Source organism: Camelus ferus, chromosome 16 (assembly GCF_009834535.1).
Source record: "Camelus ferus isolate YT-003-E chromosome 16, BCGSAC_Cfer_1.0, whole genome shotgun sequence".
NCBI classification, from domain to species: Eukaryota; Metazoa; Chordata; class Mammalia; order Artiodactyla; family Camelidae; genus Camelus; species Camelus ferus.
The window spans coordinates 39,156,030-39,173,540 of NC_045711.1; the positions used below are offsets into that span (position 1 = coordinate 39,156,030).

Consider the following 17,511-nt stretch of genomic DNA (forward strand, 5'->3'; position numbering starts at 1 on the left):
CAGATTCTTTTCCATTATAGGCTATTATAAGATACTGAATATAGTTCCCTGTGCTAAACAGTATATCCTTGCTGTTTATTCTTTTTTTTTTTTTAACTGAACTCAATTTAGCTCATAAGCCCCCAGTTTCTCTCGACTGGAAAAGTGTCTTGTCCGTACAGTTTCTTATCTTCTGGGAAATGACAAGTGGCTCTTCGGTAATTACTCCTTTCGGCCTTCCCTTTGGCCTGCGTGGCATCTGAGGAGGCTTCTGTAGCATCACGGCAGCAAGGATGGGGTGGCTGGTGGTGAATGCCTGTTCCCTGGTCATCTTCCTACCTCCCTGGCCTCTACTGAGCCGTAACTTGTTCTGCTTGGTCATGGAATGCCACCCTCTGCTTTTGATGTCCCTGTGCCACCTGTTCTGCCTCCTACTTGTCCCAGCATAAAGTTTCTTCCAGTGAGCTGGCCCTTTCACTACTTCAGGGAGCTCGGGGAGCTTGGAAGCCATTGCCTCCCCATTAGGGGTGTGAAGGACTCTGAGAGGTGAGCCCTCCCGTGGGCTTATGTGGCTGGACAACACTCTCAGACACAGTCTCTCCTCCCCAGGGGCCTGGATGAACACCTCACTTCTCTATGGGAACTGCAGTCTCCCAGGTCAATTGCTGGAAGGCAGGCCATGGCTTCTAGATCAGGACTTCCCTCAGACTTATGGGGTTCTTCTTATATTGGGCTCAGCCCTGAGTTGTGGGTTCTGGATGTCTTCTTGGTGACCTTTCAGCCTTTAAACCAAGTCACATCACTTTAGATTTCCTTCCTTACCTGCTGATCAAAAGTCTCTCTCTCTTTTTTTCTAATAGAAAACATGTTTATGTCAGGATGCACTGTCCCTGTGATGATGTGTGGACTGTGTGCAAAGTCCTCCAACATTTTGGCTCTTAAAATGTAAAGGTCGAGCAAAGATTGCTGCCGGGTCCTGCCTGTCATTTCATCACAAGGAGCAGAGTGGAGTCCAGTCTCTCTCCCACTGCGCACGAGCTGGCCCACCACCACCTGAACGTCTCCATCACCAACACAACGACCAGAGCAAACTGTTTGGTCTCCAGTTTTTCCTCCAGGGAGGCCTTCATGAAGGTTCTCTTGGCTAGCAGCTCCATGCCCACTGATGCAGGATTGAGCCCAGTGGAATGAATACAAAGGGTAGAAGTGGGGAGGTCGGCGGCATCACCAGCAGGCTGCCCGTCCTGCCTGTGGGCAGGACAGGAGCTCCCAGTTCAGTGAATGGTTGGACATCTCCCCCCAGGACAAAGGGCAGCTGGGGGAAAAAATGCAAAGGTCCACTTTCAGAATAAGGAACAAAACCAAAACCAAATGCTGTTCCAACAATTCTTGCAGCTCGTGGCTTTCAAGACTTTCTTCTCTACTCTAGAATCACAGAAGTCTCTGTGTGAGTTCAGAGGCGAGGGGTGTCAGCTATTATCCCTATGCTGTCCATCACTCTGAGGACAGTGCACACAGGAAGCCCTGCCTGGTGATGGGGCACCGGGGGGGGGGGGAGGGCAGCACTAAAGAACAGGAAGGATGCCCAATTTAACATCAAACTATTACCTCTCTACATATACAAAGGATGACCATTGCTTTTGTGAGCAAACATGCACATTCTCCAGGAGCCCCGACCAGGAGGGAAGCCACAGGTCTTTTGCTCAATTAGAAAGTCTTCTAGCAGCAAGACACAGCACCAATTGGGTTATATTTGGTTTTGTGCAATGACAACCAAAAGGGAACTTCTGCTGGCTGGGTTTCTACAGATAGAGCTACAACTACATCCTTGAGATCAAAAAGCAGGAAAAAACACGGAGGCAAGTGAGGGTGTGGAGACGAGGGGACATTTGTACACATGGCTGATGGGAGTGTGCGGCAAACCAATCTTTGCAGAGGGCGTTTGGCAGGAGCCAGCAACATTTCGAACGTGCCTGCCCTTTAATCTTTTGAAATGGGAACTGAACAGTTTTAGGAGAGTATCCTACAAAAAGGTGAGAGCAAGTAAGCAAAGATGTTTACGGAAAGATTTCCACTGGTGGTGTGTTTCTAATTGCCAAAAAACAGAAACCTATTTTTTCCTATCAGTATCAGATAGGAGACTAGGTAAATGATGGTATACCTGAACTATAAAACATCATGTAGCCATCAAAAAGAATGCACAGATCTAGGGGGGGAGGGTGTAGCGCAAGTGGTAGAGCACATGCTTAGCATACACAAGGTCCTGGGTTCAATCCCCAGTACCCTCTCTAAAAATAAATAAATAAGAAACCTAATTACCTCCCCACTAAAAAAATGAAAAAAAAATTTTTTTAAATAAAATAATTTAAAAAAAGAATGTATAGCTCTATATATGCTGGGAGAAAATATGTCCAAGATTTACTGTTTAGCTGTAGAAAAATACACAAATAGGCTTAATATTAATTTTGTTTGCAAAATGCCCCTCCTCCACAGCATAGACACAAAGTCTGGAAGGGGAGTAGGACCTCTGATATATTTCCATATTGTTTAAACTTACTAACGTGAAGAATGCTGTATTTTAAAACTGAGTAACACTATTGCAATATTTTATAAGGTAAAGAAAGTAGAAACAGCAGCGCAGAAACACTCAGAACCACCAGTGTTACCAGTAATGAGTGAGGGGAGGCCCAGTGGAGCAGGGTCTACGGCAGCTCCTTCTCAGAAACCCTGGGTACAAAGAGGGACCAGATGCTGGCGCTGATGCAGCTAAATTGCCATCTATAAAACGCTTTCTGTTTACTGAAATAGTTTCAGTGGTCTCACTCATTGGCTTTGAACTCGCAATATATATTAAAAAAGTACTTTTCTCTGTTGTGTAGAGTGAGTTCCATGTAAAGCTGGGTCTCATAGATGGGAAAACCACTGTTGCAGTGCAAACAGCATGGGTGCTGGAGTGAGGCTTGAGCCAAGCCTGGGCCCCAACACTTGGGATGCGCTGACAGCATCCCAACAGCATCCCTGCTGCCAGGATGCAACAGGGCGTGGCTATGAGGTTGTGTGGGGGGTGTCTCTGAATGCGAACTCGCGTTCTGTTCAGACAGCATTGGGTATTTCCCCATTTGCCTGCTGAAGCACTCTGGTCAGCCGGTCGCCGGACTTCAGCTTGTGAAGAATCCTGGGGAATGCAGTCTCCTTAGCAGCTGGTAGGCTTCCCTTCCCCTCTCCCGTCCTTTTTTCCTTCCTGCTCCAACGGCACAGAGCAAACAAGCGGAAGCAGCTGGAGTTGCTCTCCACCATTTCACCTGGTACCCGGGAAAGTTGCAGCCCACTTGGTAAATACTTTTCTTGGCCCCAGGAATCAAGGGCAGTTTTGTGGAGAAGCTGTTCTTAATTTCTCACTTGCTGAAAAATTACCCTGAACAGGAGGAGGCACGGCTATCGTGCAAATTCCACTTGACTGCTGAGCAGAGGCTACCAGGGCTCTCAGATTAAGTGATAAACATTCCTAGGGCACAAAGCATTTACTCTGGTTTTCCTTCATATCACTCACTCACCCAGCATTCTCTGTATCAATATCCCCAAAGGGGATTGGAAGAGCCTGGTGGGTACTTTCCAGCTGATTACAGGGATACAGCTGGCCTTGGGCAAGGTCTAAACTTCTTTGAAAGGCAACTGTCAAGTCATCCAAATAGCTGGTGAACTTCTGGCTTCCCTGTTAGGACTGCCTGTCTCAAGATAATCTTGCTTAAGAGTTTTCTGGGCAATGAAGTTCCAGAAAAAACAAAACAAAACAAAAACCAGAGGCATGCAGGCAAGAATTTTGTCTCTGCCAGGGATGGCCAATTGAAGTCCATTCTGTGGACACTAGACACCATATCTAAAGATATTTTTGGGGAAGGAAGCCTTTAATAATCCTTCCAATTTGCATTCAGAGGAAACGTGCCACATTTTCCATCATAGGCAGCCGAGCCAACACCAGGGGGGTGGGGGGAGGACGCTCCTTCCTCAGTGTCTGTAGGTTTATCCCTAAATGCTATGGAAATAGCAGCTGCCAGGGCAAGAGGAAGAGACGACGGAGAGCCTTAAAGCTGTTGAATAAGTTGGCTACCACAGGCAGGACCTAAGAAGGCAAAGGCTCCATATTCCGGTGCTTGCTTCAGATGCAGCCTGCACCCAGCAGCGGGCTGTGTTGTCACTTGGCCATCCTATTTGAGGAAGCCCAGGGACAGAACAAGCCCTGTGGCCCCCGCCATCCGGTCAGGTCGGTCACGTGTGGTTCAGGCCTGGCGAGTGGAAATGAACATGTCACACTTCACAAGGCCTCGTGGCTTATAGAGCATGTGCACATCACAGGCTCTTGTGTGACCCTCAACGCCCTGCTCATTAGAACCCCTTTTACAGACACTGAAAACTACTTGTGTTTCAAATGGGCACGTTCTTCATATCCCACCGCTTACCTGGTTACGTGGGTGACAAGGGAGAGAACCCGGCAGGTAAATCACCAGGCAGTGCTCTTCCAGGTGGGGCACACAGAGACGTTTCTTTTCTCATCAGGTTGATCTCTGGCTACCCGATTCAAGTGTGGAGCTGGTGAAAAGTCAAGAATGGAAACTCAGTAATGGTCGGTCTCAAAGCCAACTTAAAGGAAGTGCAACCACAGATTTTCCACAACTGAGAGGAACAGCAGACTTCTCCGGAAGGTCACTGCAAAATGCCCACCCAGCTTTATTAAGGAAACGGGATTAACTTACCGCGCACCGGACAGGAGGCATTTGGCAGTCACGCGGAGAGGCAGGCTGTGGTGGGAACGGTGAGAAGGAGAATGGAAAATCACGGGATAGAAATTCAGAGCACCACGAGGATTCCAAATCAGAAGCAGAACACTTTATATTTACAGAGGATTTCCACCACAGCTGGACACGCCGGGACCTTGCTGATGAACATCACATTCCGATTCTGTGCCCTGCTTCCTTAGGCTGTCAGGGAAGGGGAGCGGCTCCACCAGGGAGACGGGAGCCTGAGGTTCATGGGCTTGCTAATTCTTTCCTACAGTCCGTTCTGTTTTCTGTCAACAGGAGGGAAATACATCCGAGCAAGTGACATCCAGTCATGCCTTAATTAACTGTAGTATTTTATGCTCCAATATGCACCAAGAAATCACTTCCAGATGGGAAAAATGAGCAATATTTACACAAAAAAGCAATCTATTTTAAGGAAATCGATATCTCCCAAAGGTATAGAACTTTGGGAGCTCTGCGCAGCTTATCTATTTTGATAAATACTAGAATGAGGCTGGAAATCTTTCTATATAAAATGCGACAGTACTCTTTCTGCACACCAGTTTTTCAGTGGCCATGTTTCCAAGGCTATTGTTTAAATGGCCCGATGCAGTTTGAACGATTTTATTTTTAGCCATCTGACTTGGAGGAGACAAGAAGTGTGAAACACTTGCTTTCACCCTCAAGCAAGCTAGTTATTTTGGAGATTTCTGTACCGAGGGAGAGGAATTACATTTCCAGCTGTGAACGTTTGGCATCTTCCCCAGCGTTCCATCAACAGGGCACTCGGGCTCCTTGTCCAAAGGCCATTCAAGAAGGGCCAGGCTAACATCCTCACACCCCCTGCTCGCTCACCCTGCCTGCCCCGTAAGGGTCACACTGGTCTTTGGAAGCCTGCCCTCGTCCTGCCTGATCTGCCCCGAGGAACACCCTATTCTGGGTGGTGGGCAAAGTCCCAGGTACTGGTTCTTTGTTCCTCAGGAGAGGGAGGAGCGGCAATGGTTAGCTTCTTCAATTCCAGAACTGAATTTGGAGGTCAAAACCACCTGGCCATCCTGGTCCCTGTTCTACCCTTATGATCCAAACAGAACTTTCTCCAGCCTGGGCACTTCTAGCCAGCTCTCAGGAAGTCTGTCCCTAGTGAAAACAGTAGCCAACTTTATCCATTATAAATTACCAATATTTATTTTAACCACATAAGGCAACTTCAAAGTTTTTTTTTTTAAGGGACCAGAGAAAGTAGGGGGAAGGAATGGGTACAATATCTCACTTAGCTGAATAACAGAGTTGTTAGCTATTGTTTTGATCAATGAGTGCTCCTTTATATATATTATTATTTCAAGGTGACAATAATAAATAAACCTCTGTTGGGGCTTGGTCATCAAAACAGGAAGAATCCTAGTCAGTATGGGGACAGCATGATTTCTGCCATGGTCCCCACCATCAACACAAATTCAAAATTAAAGCTGCCAGCTAGCAGCAAAAACTACCATTTGGGCACCAGCTCAGTGGTACAGTAATTACACTTGCTTGGAGTCAGAAAAAAAATACATATTTATGAAAATGTGTTACAGGAATAACCCTTCAATAAAGCAAATTTCTCTCTATACAATGGTTCTTCATAAGGAGTAAACTTCATAATCACCTGTGGAACTTTTAAATCTATATGCTGGACCCCACTCCAGACTTACTGATTCACAATCTCCAGGCATCTGTACTTGTTAAAAAAAAGAGCCCCAGGTGACTGTGATGCATACCCCAAGTTGAGAAACACACTGGCTTTACAGGATGCATACACAGCATTCGGATCCCATCAACAAGACACTTAACATAACTCCTACTGACATCTGTTGGCTCCTTGGAGATTACTGACTGTAATAAATCAAGAACGCAACATCCCTGGCTGTGACCACCAACCGCTGCGGGGGTGGGGTGGGGAGGGTGGACAGCGGCTTGACATCTCAATGACTTTATGGAGGCATCCAGAAAATGACTCCCCATGAATGAACCAAGAAGAGAAGTGTGGATCTGTAAACACTGAATGACAAGAACCAGGTGCAGGAGTCCACTGGCGTTTCCAGCTCCCCTGGTCGATGACAGACGGCTGAAGCGGCTGTTTGGAGATGGGCCCATAGCCATCACCCCTGCTTTCAGGAGCGGGGAGAGAACTGTGAATCTCCATGAGTGTGGGCGGGGCAACTTTACCAGGCAATCCGACGGCGGCGGTCCAAGCAAAGTGAAACCTGTCCAGTGCTCCCCCAGTCCCCTCCCACCCGTCCTGCCCTTTCCTCACATAGCAAACTTCTTCTAATAGGGCTCAGCTAAAGGCCACATCTCTTTCTTCCACCACGTACTTTTCTCAGTGTTCATGAGCCTGAGATGCTCCATACGTAAGAGTCATACTAACAAGTGAGAACAGGCCAGGGGCTGATGAAGAAATGAGGCCCAGGATCAAAGCTGGGGCTGACAGACTGAGTCTGGAGGAAAGGCTGCTGGAGAAGGAAGGAACAGAGCAGACTGGTTCTACTGGGGAGACAGGAAGGAGAGAAATAAGCAATGTTTCTGGACAGATTTTCAAAGCTTCAAGTTCCCCATTGTATGGCTGTCACTAGAGTTATCCTGTGTGCGTCCCGTGCATTCTCCGCCTTCCCCCCTTAGCTCTCTCCCCACCTGAACAACACACTGCTCCTAATTCCTGACCAGATGCTGACCAGGCGAATCAGGACAACTCTGTGGCCCGTTTTTGTGATACAGGATGACCTGTGGAGACTGAAGCGGTTCCGCAGGGCACGCTCTTCTGCACAGATGTGTCGCCAAGAGCCTGTGGTGACAGGATGGGTGGCCCAGGGGCCATGTGGGCTCTGCCTGGTTCTGAGGTGGTGTTTAAGGTCAGTATTCTGGTCTTCGGTATCCATGGACCAGGGTTCTCCGTCGTTAATGACAAAGGCATATGTCACCCTGGCAGTGCACATCACCCTTTGCTGTTTCAGACGATTCTGGAAAGTGCTTTGGATTTGAAAATGAAGGGTGAAGTAGGGGATTAGAGGGGACAGGCTTCTTGGACTTCACAGCTTTATCTGAGCAGAAAGCCTAGGAAAGGTTTTCTAGGAAAACTTCCTGGCTTCCCTTCACAGAAGGCAATCCCTACCCTAGAAGTCAGTCGAGAGCAGAGTGGTAAGAAAGAAAGAATCAGTTTACACCACACAGTGTGTCAAACAGAACCCTCTCTCCAAGTCAGATGTGGGCCTGCCCCCACCCCCAGGCCAGGAGCCCCAGAGCAGAGGGGACACCTGCTTCTGAGGCTGCCACAGACAATCCTCCGGGGAGGCAGACACTCAGACAGAATCTGTGTATCTCCTTAGACGTACATAGAGAGGGGGTGGGATGAGCAATGAGGCGAACATGGATAACTAGGCCAAGCCATAAAAAGTACCAGAAGCAAAATATGTCCCAGGAAACAGGGATTTACCTGGAAGATGCTTCCTGCTTCCACTGCCTCCGTGAAGAAAGGCTAGTTTCCCACACCCGTCATCTGCCACTTCCTAACTCGGGTTCCTAACTCGGGCCCTAGAGCCAAGCCCAGAGGACATCTCTTAGGGCTCCGGCCTCAGAGGTGACCTCAAACGGCAGCAGGTGGAGGAAGCGGTGAGATCCAGGCTTTCTCACTCAAGTTGCCAGGACGGAAGCATGGAAGGGAACAGGGCCACAGGCCAGAGGGGGTGACCGCGGAGGTGAGGCTTCAGAGTCAGTGACAACAGCCTGGGAACAGCAAGTGACGCACGGGGAACCTTTCACTGATGCCTCTGCTGCAGGAATCAGAGACCATCTAAACTGCCTTCTTATAATCCAGCCCTGACTCGGCTTCGCCCACTAGCACAGGAATTAAGATCGGGCATGGGAGAGACACATGAAGGACCCAAATGTCCCAAGTTTCAAGGCTGACAATCTGAGAGTCGGGGAAGCACAGGGGAGGGGAGGGCTTCCAGGGATCTGGGTGCTGGGGGGTCACTGGCCAGGGGGAAAAGTGCCCCCCGGGATGCTCCTACAGTCTCTTTTTAATGAGTTTCTCCAGTTTGCGGATGCGAGATGATTCCTGTTCTGGAGTTGGAGTCAGGAGGGACAGGGAGCTGGAGCCTTCGGGCCCTGAGGGTGGGGTGGGGAGCCGCTGGCGGAAGAGTTCCAGCATGCTGCTTTGTTCACTTCTCTTCAGCCCCTATGGTTGAGAGAGAAAGGAGGGTAATGGTCAAGTCTGGCTCCAGAAGGGCCAGAGGGAAAGTGCGGTGCCTGGTGTGTGCGTAACTCTGCGGACAGCCTAATTCCTCTGGGCTGGGGTGGGGTTACCAGCGCCGGGGGGTGGGAGGTAGCCGGGGAGAGAAGCAGAGGAAGAAGAAAAGGTAACAGGGGAGAAGAGAAAGAAGGGGTAGAGAGGGCAGAGGCCAAGAGGCAGCATCCGGGAGTGTAAGGCCCTGTGTGCCCCATGCCCCGCCAGCTCCTCATTGGGCACAGAGACGTCAGAACAGGGACATTTCTGTACCCTGGAGCTTCCTCCTCTAAGACTTCTTAGAATCCGCTCTGCAGCCTGGGCCAGGCTCCCCTGCGGCCCGTACCCCACCCTCCAGTGAAGAATCACTGAGTGTGCGGAAAATGTGCCCGAGGACAAAACCAGACACCGAGCTAACCTTCATGTCCAGTATCTTCTGGAAGGTTTCTGTGTTGCAGTCCGTCAGGAGCTTGATGTAGTTGTCCACAAACACCACCAATGGCTCGTGAGGGGCCATCACGACCTACCCAGGGAGAGAGACGAGAGTAGTCCCTCCAGGAACGCTCAGGATGGGAGCCTGGGACCGTCTTTCCCCACTGGTGAGCCCATCACACAACGGGCCTGCGAGACTGCCTGCAGCTGCAAACTCAGAACCGCCCTGACTCCCCGATTCGTCTCAGCATTCAGCGACAGCCACGTGCCCTCCATTTGCTCAATCATACACGTCACCTGGAGTGCTTTTTAAGGGCAGGCTCCCAGTGACTTTTAAAAATATCAGAACCATGGGAAACACTGTGTGGGAGTGTGTCTCTTTGAGACACTTCCTGGGTTCATGATACCTGCACACGCTTTTCAAGACTTAAAGTCTGGAACTTCATTTAACTACCTCCAATTCATGTACCAACAGCAGGAAAACAACGGCATCGCAGGCCTCACGTTCATTTCCACTTGGCTGTGAAATGCAGTGTCTGATCTTCCTCCTGCAGCAGACTGGCTTTGTTTTGAATTTCTGAGAATGTAACTCAGAGCGGCAAGGAGCAGTTCACTCAGAAATTCTCCCCAAGCTCTGCTCCCCACCTCCCCCAGTGCGAGTTAAACCAGCACGGGGAGAAACGGACTAGGCTGCTTCCAGTTCCCTCAGGCCAAGAGCCCAAGGTGTGTGCAGGCCCCTCACTGGTCCCACCCAGGTGTCAGGTCCGGCTGCTACTTTTGACTCTTGCCATCATCGGAGTCCCTCTGCTTGTAGACAGACCTGAAGAGCCTGCAGGCCTGGACTTCTAAGAGCCTCCGCCGACAGCTCCCTTTGTTCTCTGGCCTCCTCCTCCCTCCCCAGCCGGCCCCCTCCCTCCCGTCTTAACAAGTACAGGTGGAAATTGGATGCAGGTGCTCAAGGCTTCAGACACTCTCAGCATCATCACCCCACGTACATTCTGTTAAATGAGGCCTTAGAAAACCCATTTGCTGATTAGAATCAGTTACTGTGACATCTGTTGGGGTTTCGTGTAAAGTGGCAGAGTTCAGAAAGCCAAAGAGGCTTATGTGGAAGGGAGTAATCGACAGCGGGGCCTGAAATCCCTGCTGAGCAGCAGCGATCCCTGACTTAGACGCTGATTGACAGTGACAACCACACCCAACCTCCAATCTTGGCCAAATCTTGTTACAACAAGAGGATCCCATTACAACGAAGAATTCATTTGTCAGATAGAATTACTGACCCCCGAGCAACAGTCCACCGACTTTCAATAATGTCTGATGAGACCAAAGTCTAGTGCAGCCAAAGGATGAGGACAATCTTTTGGGACAGGTGGGGACAGGCCCTAACCTGTGCTTCTGAGACCAGAATTCAGTGGTCCTTGGAATAAGTGATTGGATAACCAGCCCCTTTTAACTGCAACCCCGAGGAAGACACAAGCCCCACCTTGAGGATCATTTCCGCGCGGGTCATGCCTTTCACTACGATCTTAGTGTAACTGGCAGGGGCCTTCCTCACCACCTGAGAGCCAATGGAGGGCAGATCGAGCAGGACCATCTTCAGGGAATGGGTGTCCAGCAGCAGCTGCGGGAACAAGGTAGAATAGTACCAGCCACTTCACATGGACACAACATCTAGTACAATCACGCCGATAAATAACAGTTTCCTGATTTTAAATGTAGTACATTCTCAGTGGAGAAAACTCAGAAATACAAAAGGAAAAACATGAGTTCTAATTACTATCACCCAGGGGAAAAAAAAAAACCCCAAGAAGCCACGGTTTAATGTGGTACAATTCCTACCACTCTGTTATGTGTATAAAAAACTAGAATTATACTGTAGGCACAGTTTTCTTTTTTTACAACCTGGTTTTTCCACTTAATATATGAAATTTTTTTAATTCTTTTTCCCCATCCTGGCAGCCTTTAAAAACAATCGTGATTTTTAATGGCTATACAGTACTCTATGGGGTGTGTGTGTGTGTGTGTGTGTGTGTACTTTAACATTTAACCATTCCCCTATACTTTGTTCCCAGATTTTCATTATTATAAACAATGAATGCTGTGATGAACAGCTGTGTGGATGTAATTCTAGGTCTATCAATGGCATTTCGTTTAGGAGACAGTCTTTGGGACAGATCAAAGGACAAGGACATCTGCAAGGTTCTGGATATGTATCTTGAACTGCTTTCCAAATGGAATGCACCTATTTACATATTTGGCAGCAGTGCAGACTGCACCCTCATCATTTCTGAAAACTGCCATAAAATTTTTGCTTATTCGACAGGCAAAAATGGTAACTCCCTACTGCTGTACCTTGAATTTCTCAGGGTGCTAGTAAGGATGCAGGAGATTAAACCAAATTTAAACATCAGTATCTTGGCAACAATCTGCCTTTTTGTTTTCTTTTTTCTTTCTCTCTCTCTTTTTTCTTTTGGTTCTCTTGGATGCCAGTTATTTGGAAGGATATCAACTTTCCTGACTGACTGCCCCCCAACTGCCAGGGATGATGCTAGCAATGTTTCATCTACTAGTCTTTATAAGACAACCTGCCCTGTAGGCATTTATTCTTCCCATTCTATAGATGAGAAAAATCAAAGTTCCAGAGGTTAATCAACTTGCTGAAAGAATCTCACACGATGGATGGGGGTGAGGTAACGAGGTGGACAAGAAGCTGTATATCCATCTCCTGCTGCCCAGGGGAGTGCCATGCGACAGCGTTGGCTTACAGCTCACACTGTTTGCTCCCGACTCCATGTGGACTGCTAAACTGCTGCTGCTCTTGGCAATCAGGGGGCATAGAAATGGCACAAATACATGGCCTGCTCAGATAGTTTAGGAGAATGGAACCACATGTCACCCAACCAGACCAAAGCAGCAGTGGGGAGACAGTCCCACTGCCGCCACCACTATGACTCTGATGGTCAATCTTATGTTCGGGACGAGGCTTTCTCCTCTCGGCAAGTCTTTGAATAATTACATCAAGCAGGGATGGAATGGGATCCAATCCCTTAAAGCCTTATAATGCTCTCCATTTTCTCATTCTCCCTGTTCTTTGCTATAGACAGGAGAATTAACTACATAATAAGGTAACTAAAGAGAATATGAACTCACTAATGGAGATACTATTAACTTAGTGGTCATGGTGATGATAATTTTGACAATGGTATAAAAACTTGGAGAAGACATCAATGTTTTACTTGGAATAACTTAGAGGGAGATATTGCTCTCAAAAACTGGTGAGTTATTGACAAACTGATTCTAAAACTTGTGTCCAGAGGCAAAAGATTCAGAATAGCCAACACAATACTGAAGGAGAAGAACATAGCTGGAGGATTGACATGACCCGACTTAAAGACTTATTATATATAAAGCTACAGTAATCAAGACAGTGTGGTATTGGTGAAAGAACAATCAGATCAATGGAACAGAAACAGAGAACCCAGAAATAAACCTACACAAATACAGTCACCTGATCATTAACAAAGGAGCAAAGACAGTCTTTCCAACAAATGGTGCTGGAACAACTGTACATCCACATGCAAAGAAAAAAAAAATCTAGACATAGATCTCATACCCTTTACAAAAATTAGCTCAAAATAGATTGCAGACCTAAACGTAAAACACAAAACTATACAATTCCTGGAAGGTAACATAGGAGAAAGTCTAGATGACCTTGGGCATGGTGATGACTTTTTAGATATAACACCAAAGACATGATCCACGAAAGACACAACTGATGAGCTGGACTTCATTAGAATGAAAAACTTCTGCTCTCCAAAAGACAGTGTCAAGGGAATGAGAAGACAAGCCACAGACTGGGAGAAAATATTTGCAAAAATACAGCTGATAAAGGACTGTTATCCAAAACATACAAAGAACTCTTAAAACTCAACAATAAGAAAAAAAACCCAATTGAAAAATGGGCCAAAGACCTTAAAAGACACCTCACCAAAGAAGATACACAGATGGCAAATAAGTGTTTGAAAAGATGTTCCATATCATACATCACAAGGGAAATGCAAACTAAAACAAGATACCACTACACATCTGTAAGAATGGCCAAAATCTGGAATACTGACAACAACAAATGCTGGTGAGGATGTGGAGCAACAGGAACTCTCATTCACTGCTGGCAGTAATGCAAAATGGTACAGCTACTTTGGAAAACAGTTTGGTGGTTTCTTACAAAACTAAACGTACCTTACCATACAATCCAGCAATGGTGCTGCTAGGTATTTACCCAAAGGAATTGAAAACTTACATCCACACAAAAAAGCCTACACAGGGAAGTTTTTTTAAACAGCTTTAATCATAATTGACAGAACTTGGAAGCAAACCAGATGTCATTCAACAGCCAAATGGATAAACTGTGACACGTCTAGTCAATGGAATATTACTCAGTGTTAAAAAGAAATGAGCTATTAAGCCATGAAAAGACATGAAGGAACCTTAAATGCATATGACTAAGTGAAAAAGACTATTTGTAAAGTCTGTATACCTCCTGATTCCAACTATATGACATTTCTGGGAAAGGCAAAACTATGGAGAAAGTAAAAAGATCAGTGGTTGCGGGCATTGGGGGTGGTGCATGGGATGAACAGGTGGAGCACATGGGATTTTTAAGGCAGTGAAAACTACTCTGTGGATAAGTAATTATACATTTGTCCAAAGCCTCAGAATGCATAACACTAAGAGTGTAAACTGTAACACTGTAGTGTAAATTATAGGCTTTCAGTGATAATGATGTGTCAGTGTAGGTTCATGGACTGCAACAAACGTACCACTCTGGTGGGAGACATTGATAATGGGGGTGTGGGGGGCTATGCACGTGTTGGGGCAGAAGAGCATATGGGAACTCTCTGTACCTGCCCCTCATTTTGCTGTGAACCTTAAACTGCTCTAAAAAAAAAAGCCTCAATTTAAAAACAATAGTGAGGAAGTTATACTAAATAAAGGAAACAGGAATATTGTGCACTAATATTGCTACTCAAAGGCCTGAACTCTGCAGGTCATACAGTGGCTGACCAGGAAAGTGCTGGGGCATTTGGGACTTCTCTAGGTTTCCAGAGATGAGCATTCTTACTCTCCTCATGGCTGTTTTTTGAAAAGGCCATGGGCTCACAGAGAAAGGTAGCCAACCACGCATACAGGACAGATGAGCAGACACTGCCTGAGGCCCTGCGAAGGGCCTGGGATCAGCACACTTCCCAGACCCCACTGGAAATGATCACTGCTCGTCCCCAGGGGGATCCCAGCACATGCCACTAAAACACAAGTATGCTCAATTCCATGCAGATTAAAAAACCTAGATATAAAGAGGAAAACTTTAACAAGAAAACAGAGATTATTTTTGTAGGGAAGAGAAGAATGTGAAACAGGGAAAATGGGAAAAAAATACTACCTTAAAATAAGTCTGTATCAAAAGAGACATAAACAAAGTCAAAAAACCCCCCACAAAGCAGGAGAGGATATCTGCAAAACTGGCAAAGGGATACTATTCAGAACAGATAACGATTCCTGAAAACCAGTAACAAAAAGGCCACCAGCCCCAGCAGCAGCAGGAACAACAATAAACAATAGTGAGGCGAAGATCCGAACAGGCAACTCAGAAAAGCGGAAACTCGAGCGCGAACAAGGCACGTGAAATAACACTCAACCTTATTAGTAACCCAGCAAATGCAAATCAAAACCGCAGTCGTATACTCCACACCATTTCACAGCAAAAGGCAAAAGTAAAAAAGATCAAAACCAGCAAGGGTTGGCATGCCTATGGCACAATGAAACTCACATTTATGATGAGAACATAAGCTGGTTAAGGCGCTTAGGGGGAAATTCAGTAATATTTCCTTACTGGAAGATGTTCATAACCATTAACACAGCACTCATACTTAGATCCTTTTGAGAAATTCTGGTCCAGGTCAAAAAATGTTCCCTGCACCCACTGTTTGTAAAAGTAAAAGACTGGAAACAACCTAAACGCCCATTAACAGGAGAATGGATGAACAAATGGTGGCATAGTCACACAATGGAATATGATACTGAAGTCAAAATGAGCGAACTCAAATAACCTATATCAACATAGATAAATCTCAAAAAACATCAAGTTGGGGAAAAAAACCCAAAAAAACAAGTGGGGAAATGATATGTATAGTATCATTTATGTAAGGTTTAAAAATGTGCAAAACAAAATTATATATCATTTGTGAACTGATATACCTGTAATGTATCATAACACACATGGGAATGATAAAAATCAAAATCAGAATAGTGATTACCTCTGGGCATGGAGGGAGGGGAATGGCAGGGCAGGGCCCACGGGGGCTTCAGCAGTACCTGTCATGATTTACTTTATACAGAAAAGATCTAAACAAATGAGGGAACATGTTAAGATCTGAGTAAGTTGAGTGGGAAGCTGGTATTCTTGACATTATTTTCTGTACTTTTATTAACTGGAACTATTTCTTTTTTTTTAATTTATTTAGTTTTTTCAGTATGCTATTTGAGCCCAGTGAGGATTCAACTTTATCTTCTATGTTGCAAATTTTCAGAGCCTTGTCAAAATCAAAGCCGTGTCTAGCATTATTTGCTAGTAAGAGAAAAAAATCAAATGATTGTATTTTAAAACATATGGGGACATTTCCTAGTTTTTCTATACTTTCTACTTTCCAGAGATGTATTATATGCATAAATAATTGTACAGTCTTAAGTGACAAGAAGAGTTTTGAATAAACCAGATGTAATTCTCTAGAGTTTCCCATATTTTGAGAGATAGGACATTTTCAATTCCTGGCCAGTCACAATAAAATTCTGTCCTCACCAGACAGCTGAACAGATGGAAACCGTGGTCTCAGGTGTTACAAAAAAATGATGCAGTCAGAAAAGGCGGGAGCTAGTCTGATAGGCTTAGCAGCTGTCTGTGGGAAGGGAAGGTGAGAGGCCCCATTTATCATGAAAATCTGCTGGTTTTCATCTTTGAAAAAAAGCTGAAAGGTCATCCCCTTAGGCACGAGGCATTGGGCAAGGGGTGGCCATCGGTCAAATTTGCCTGAGCCTCAGGGATAATTTTTGGGGTGGTGGGACTCATGCTGACGGGCTACTGAGGTGCACAGCTGGCCAGCACGCCATGCCTTGGAAAGGTATCCAGCAAATCACCCAGCAGCAAAAGCTTTCAGGGGTTTACTTCTTAAAAGAGCCCCCTACCACTCTTGGGAGACACCATGACTATGACAGTGATGGAAACCTTGAATAGACAAGATAAAGGCACACTCCTAGAAGGTGAAGGACAACACATATATGGCAAAGTTCTTCAATGAGGTGGCACAGAAGACAGTCAAGGTATGAGGAATGGATGGACCAAGGTGAGGACATGCCCAGTTTCTTTCCTCTTTTTTTCTTTTTTTTTTTTCAATTTAGGTATAACTTTCATACAGTAAAGTGTACAAAGACCAAGAACACAGTGTGAGAAACGTTTACATATGTATACATCCTGTTGCTTAATTAAAGACATAGGACATTTTTCGCATCCCAGAAGGCTCCCTCATGTTCTCTTCCAGTCAGTGCTCTCCCTTCCTTCACAACAAAGGAGACCGCTCTTCTGGCCTCTGTCACTCAGGACTGGTTTACTGCTGGTTAACCTGCTATGATCATTCTTGTGCATGTCTTTGGTGGTCATATGCCCTTGTTTCAATGGGGTGGAATCTGCATAGAATTGCCAGATCATGGGGTGGGCATATGTTTAGCTTTCGTAGAGAGCCAAACAGTTTTTCAATTTGGTTGTGCTTATTTCAATTCCCGGCAGCAATGTGTGAAAGTTCCGGTTGCTCCACATCCTCACCAACACTTGGTATTGTTGGTCTTTTTCAGTTTAGCCCTTCTGATGTTGTGATTTTAATTTATATTTCCCTGGACATTAATATGCTTTTTGGTTTTCTGGAGATCCTCTTTTTGAAGTGCCTATTCAAGTCTTTTTGTCATTTTTCTACTGGTTGATCATCTTTTTCTAATTGATTTGTTGAGGTT

At 46.0% G+C, this 17,511-nt stretch overlaps 1 protein-coding gene across 1 annotated transcript in view; it reads right to left on the reverse strand.

Annotated features, from left to right (window-relative positions):
- Positions 1 to 5,919: 5,919 nt before the first annotated feature.
- Positions 5,920 to 17,511, reverse strand: part of VPS53 (VPS53 subunit of GARP complex) — a 118,379-nt gene continuing 106,787 nt past the window's right edge. The window contains exons 20-22 of the mRNA XM_006184981.3: positions 10,937 to 11,074; positions 9,437 to 9,541; positions 5,920 to 8,970 (exon numbers count right to left, since the gene is read on the reverse strand). Of these exons, the coding sequence (XP_006185043.1) occupies positions 8,800 to 8,970; positions 9,437 to 9,541; positions 10,937 to 11,074 (414 nt within the window). The 3' untranslated portion in view covers positions 5,920 to 8,799. The remainder of the gene's footprint in view (positions 8,971 to 9,436; positions 9,542 to 10,936; positions 11,075 to 17,511) is intronic.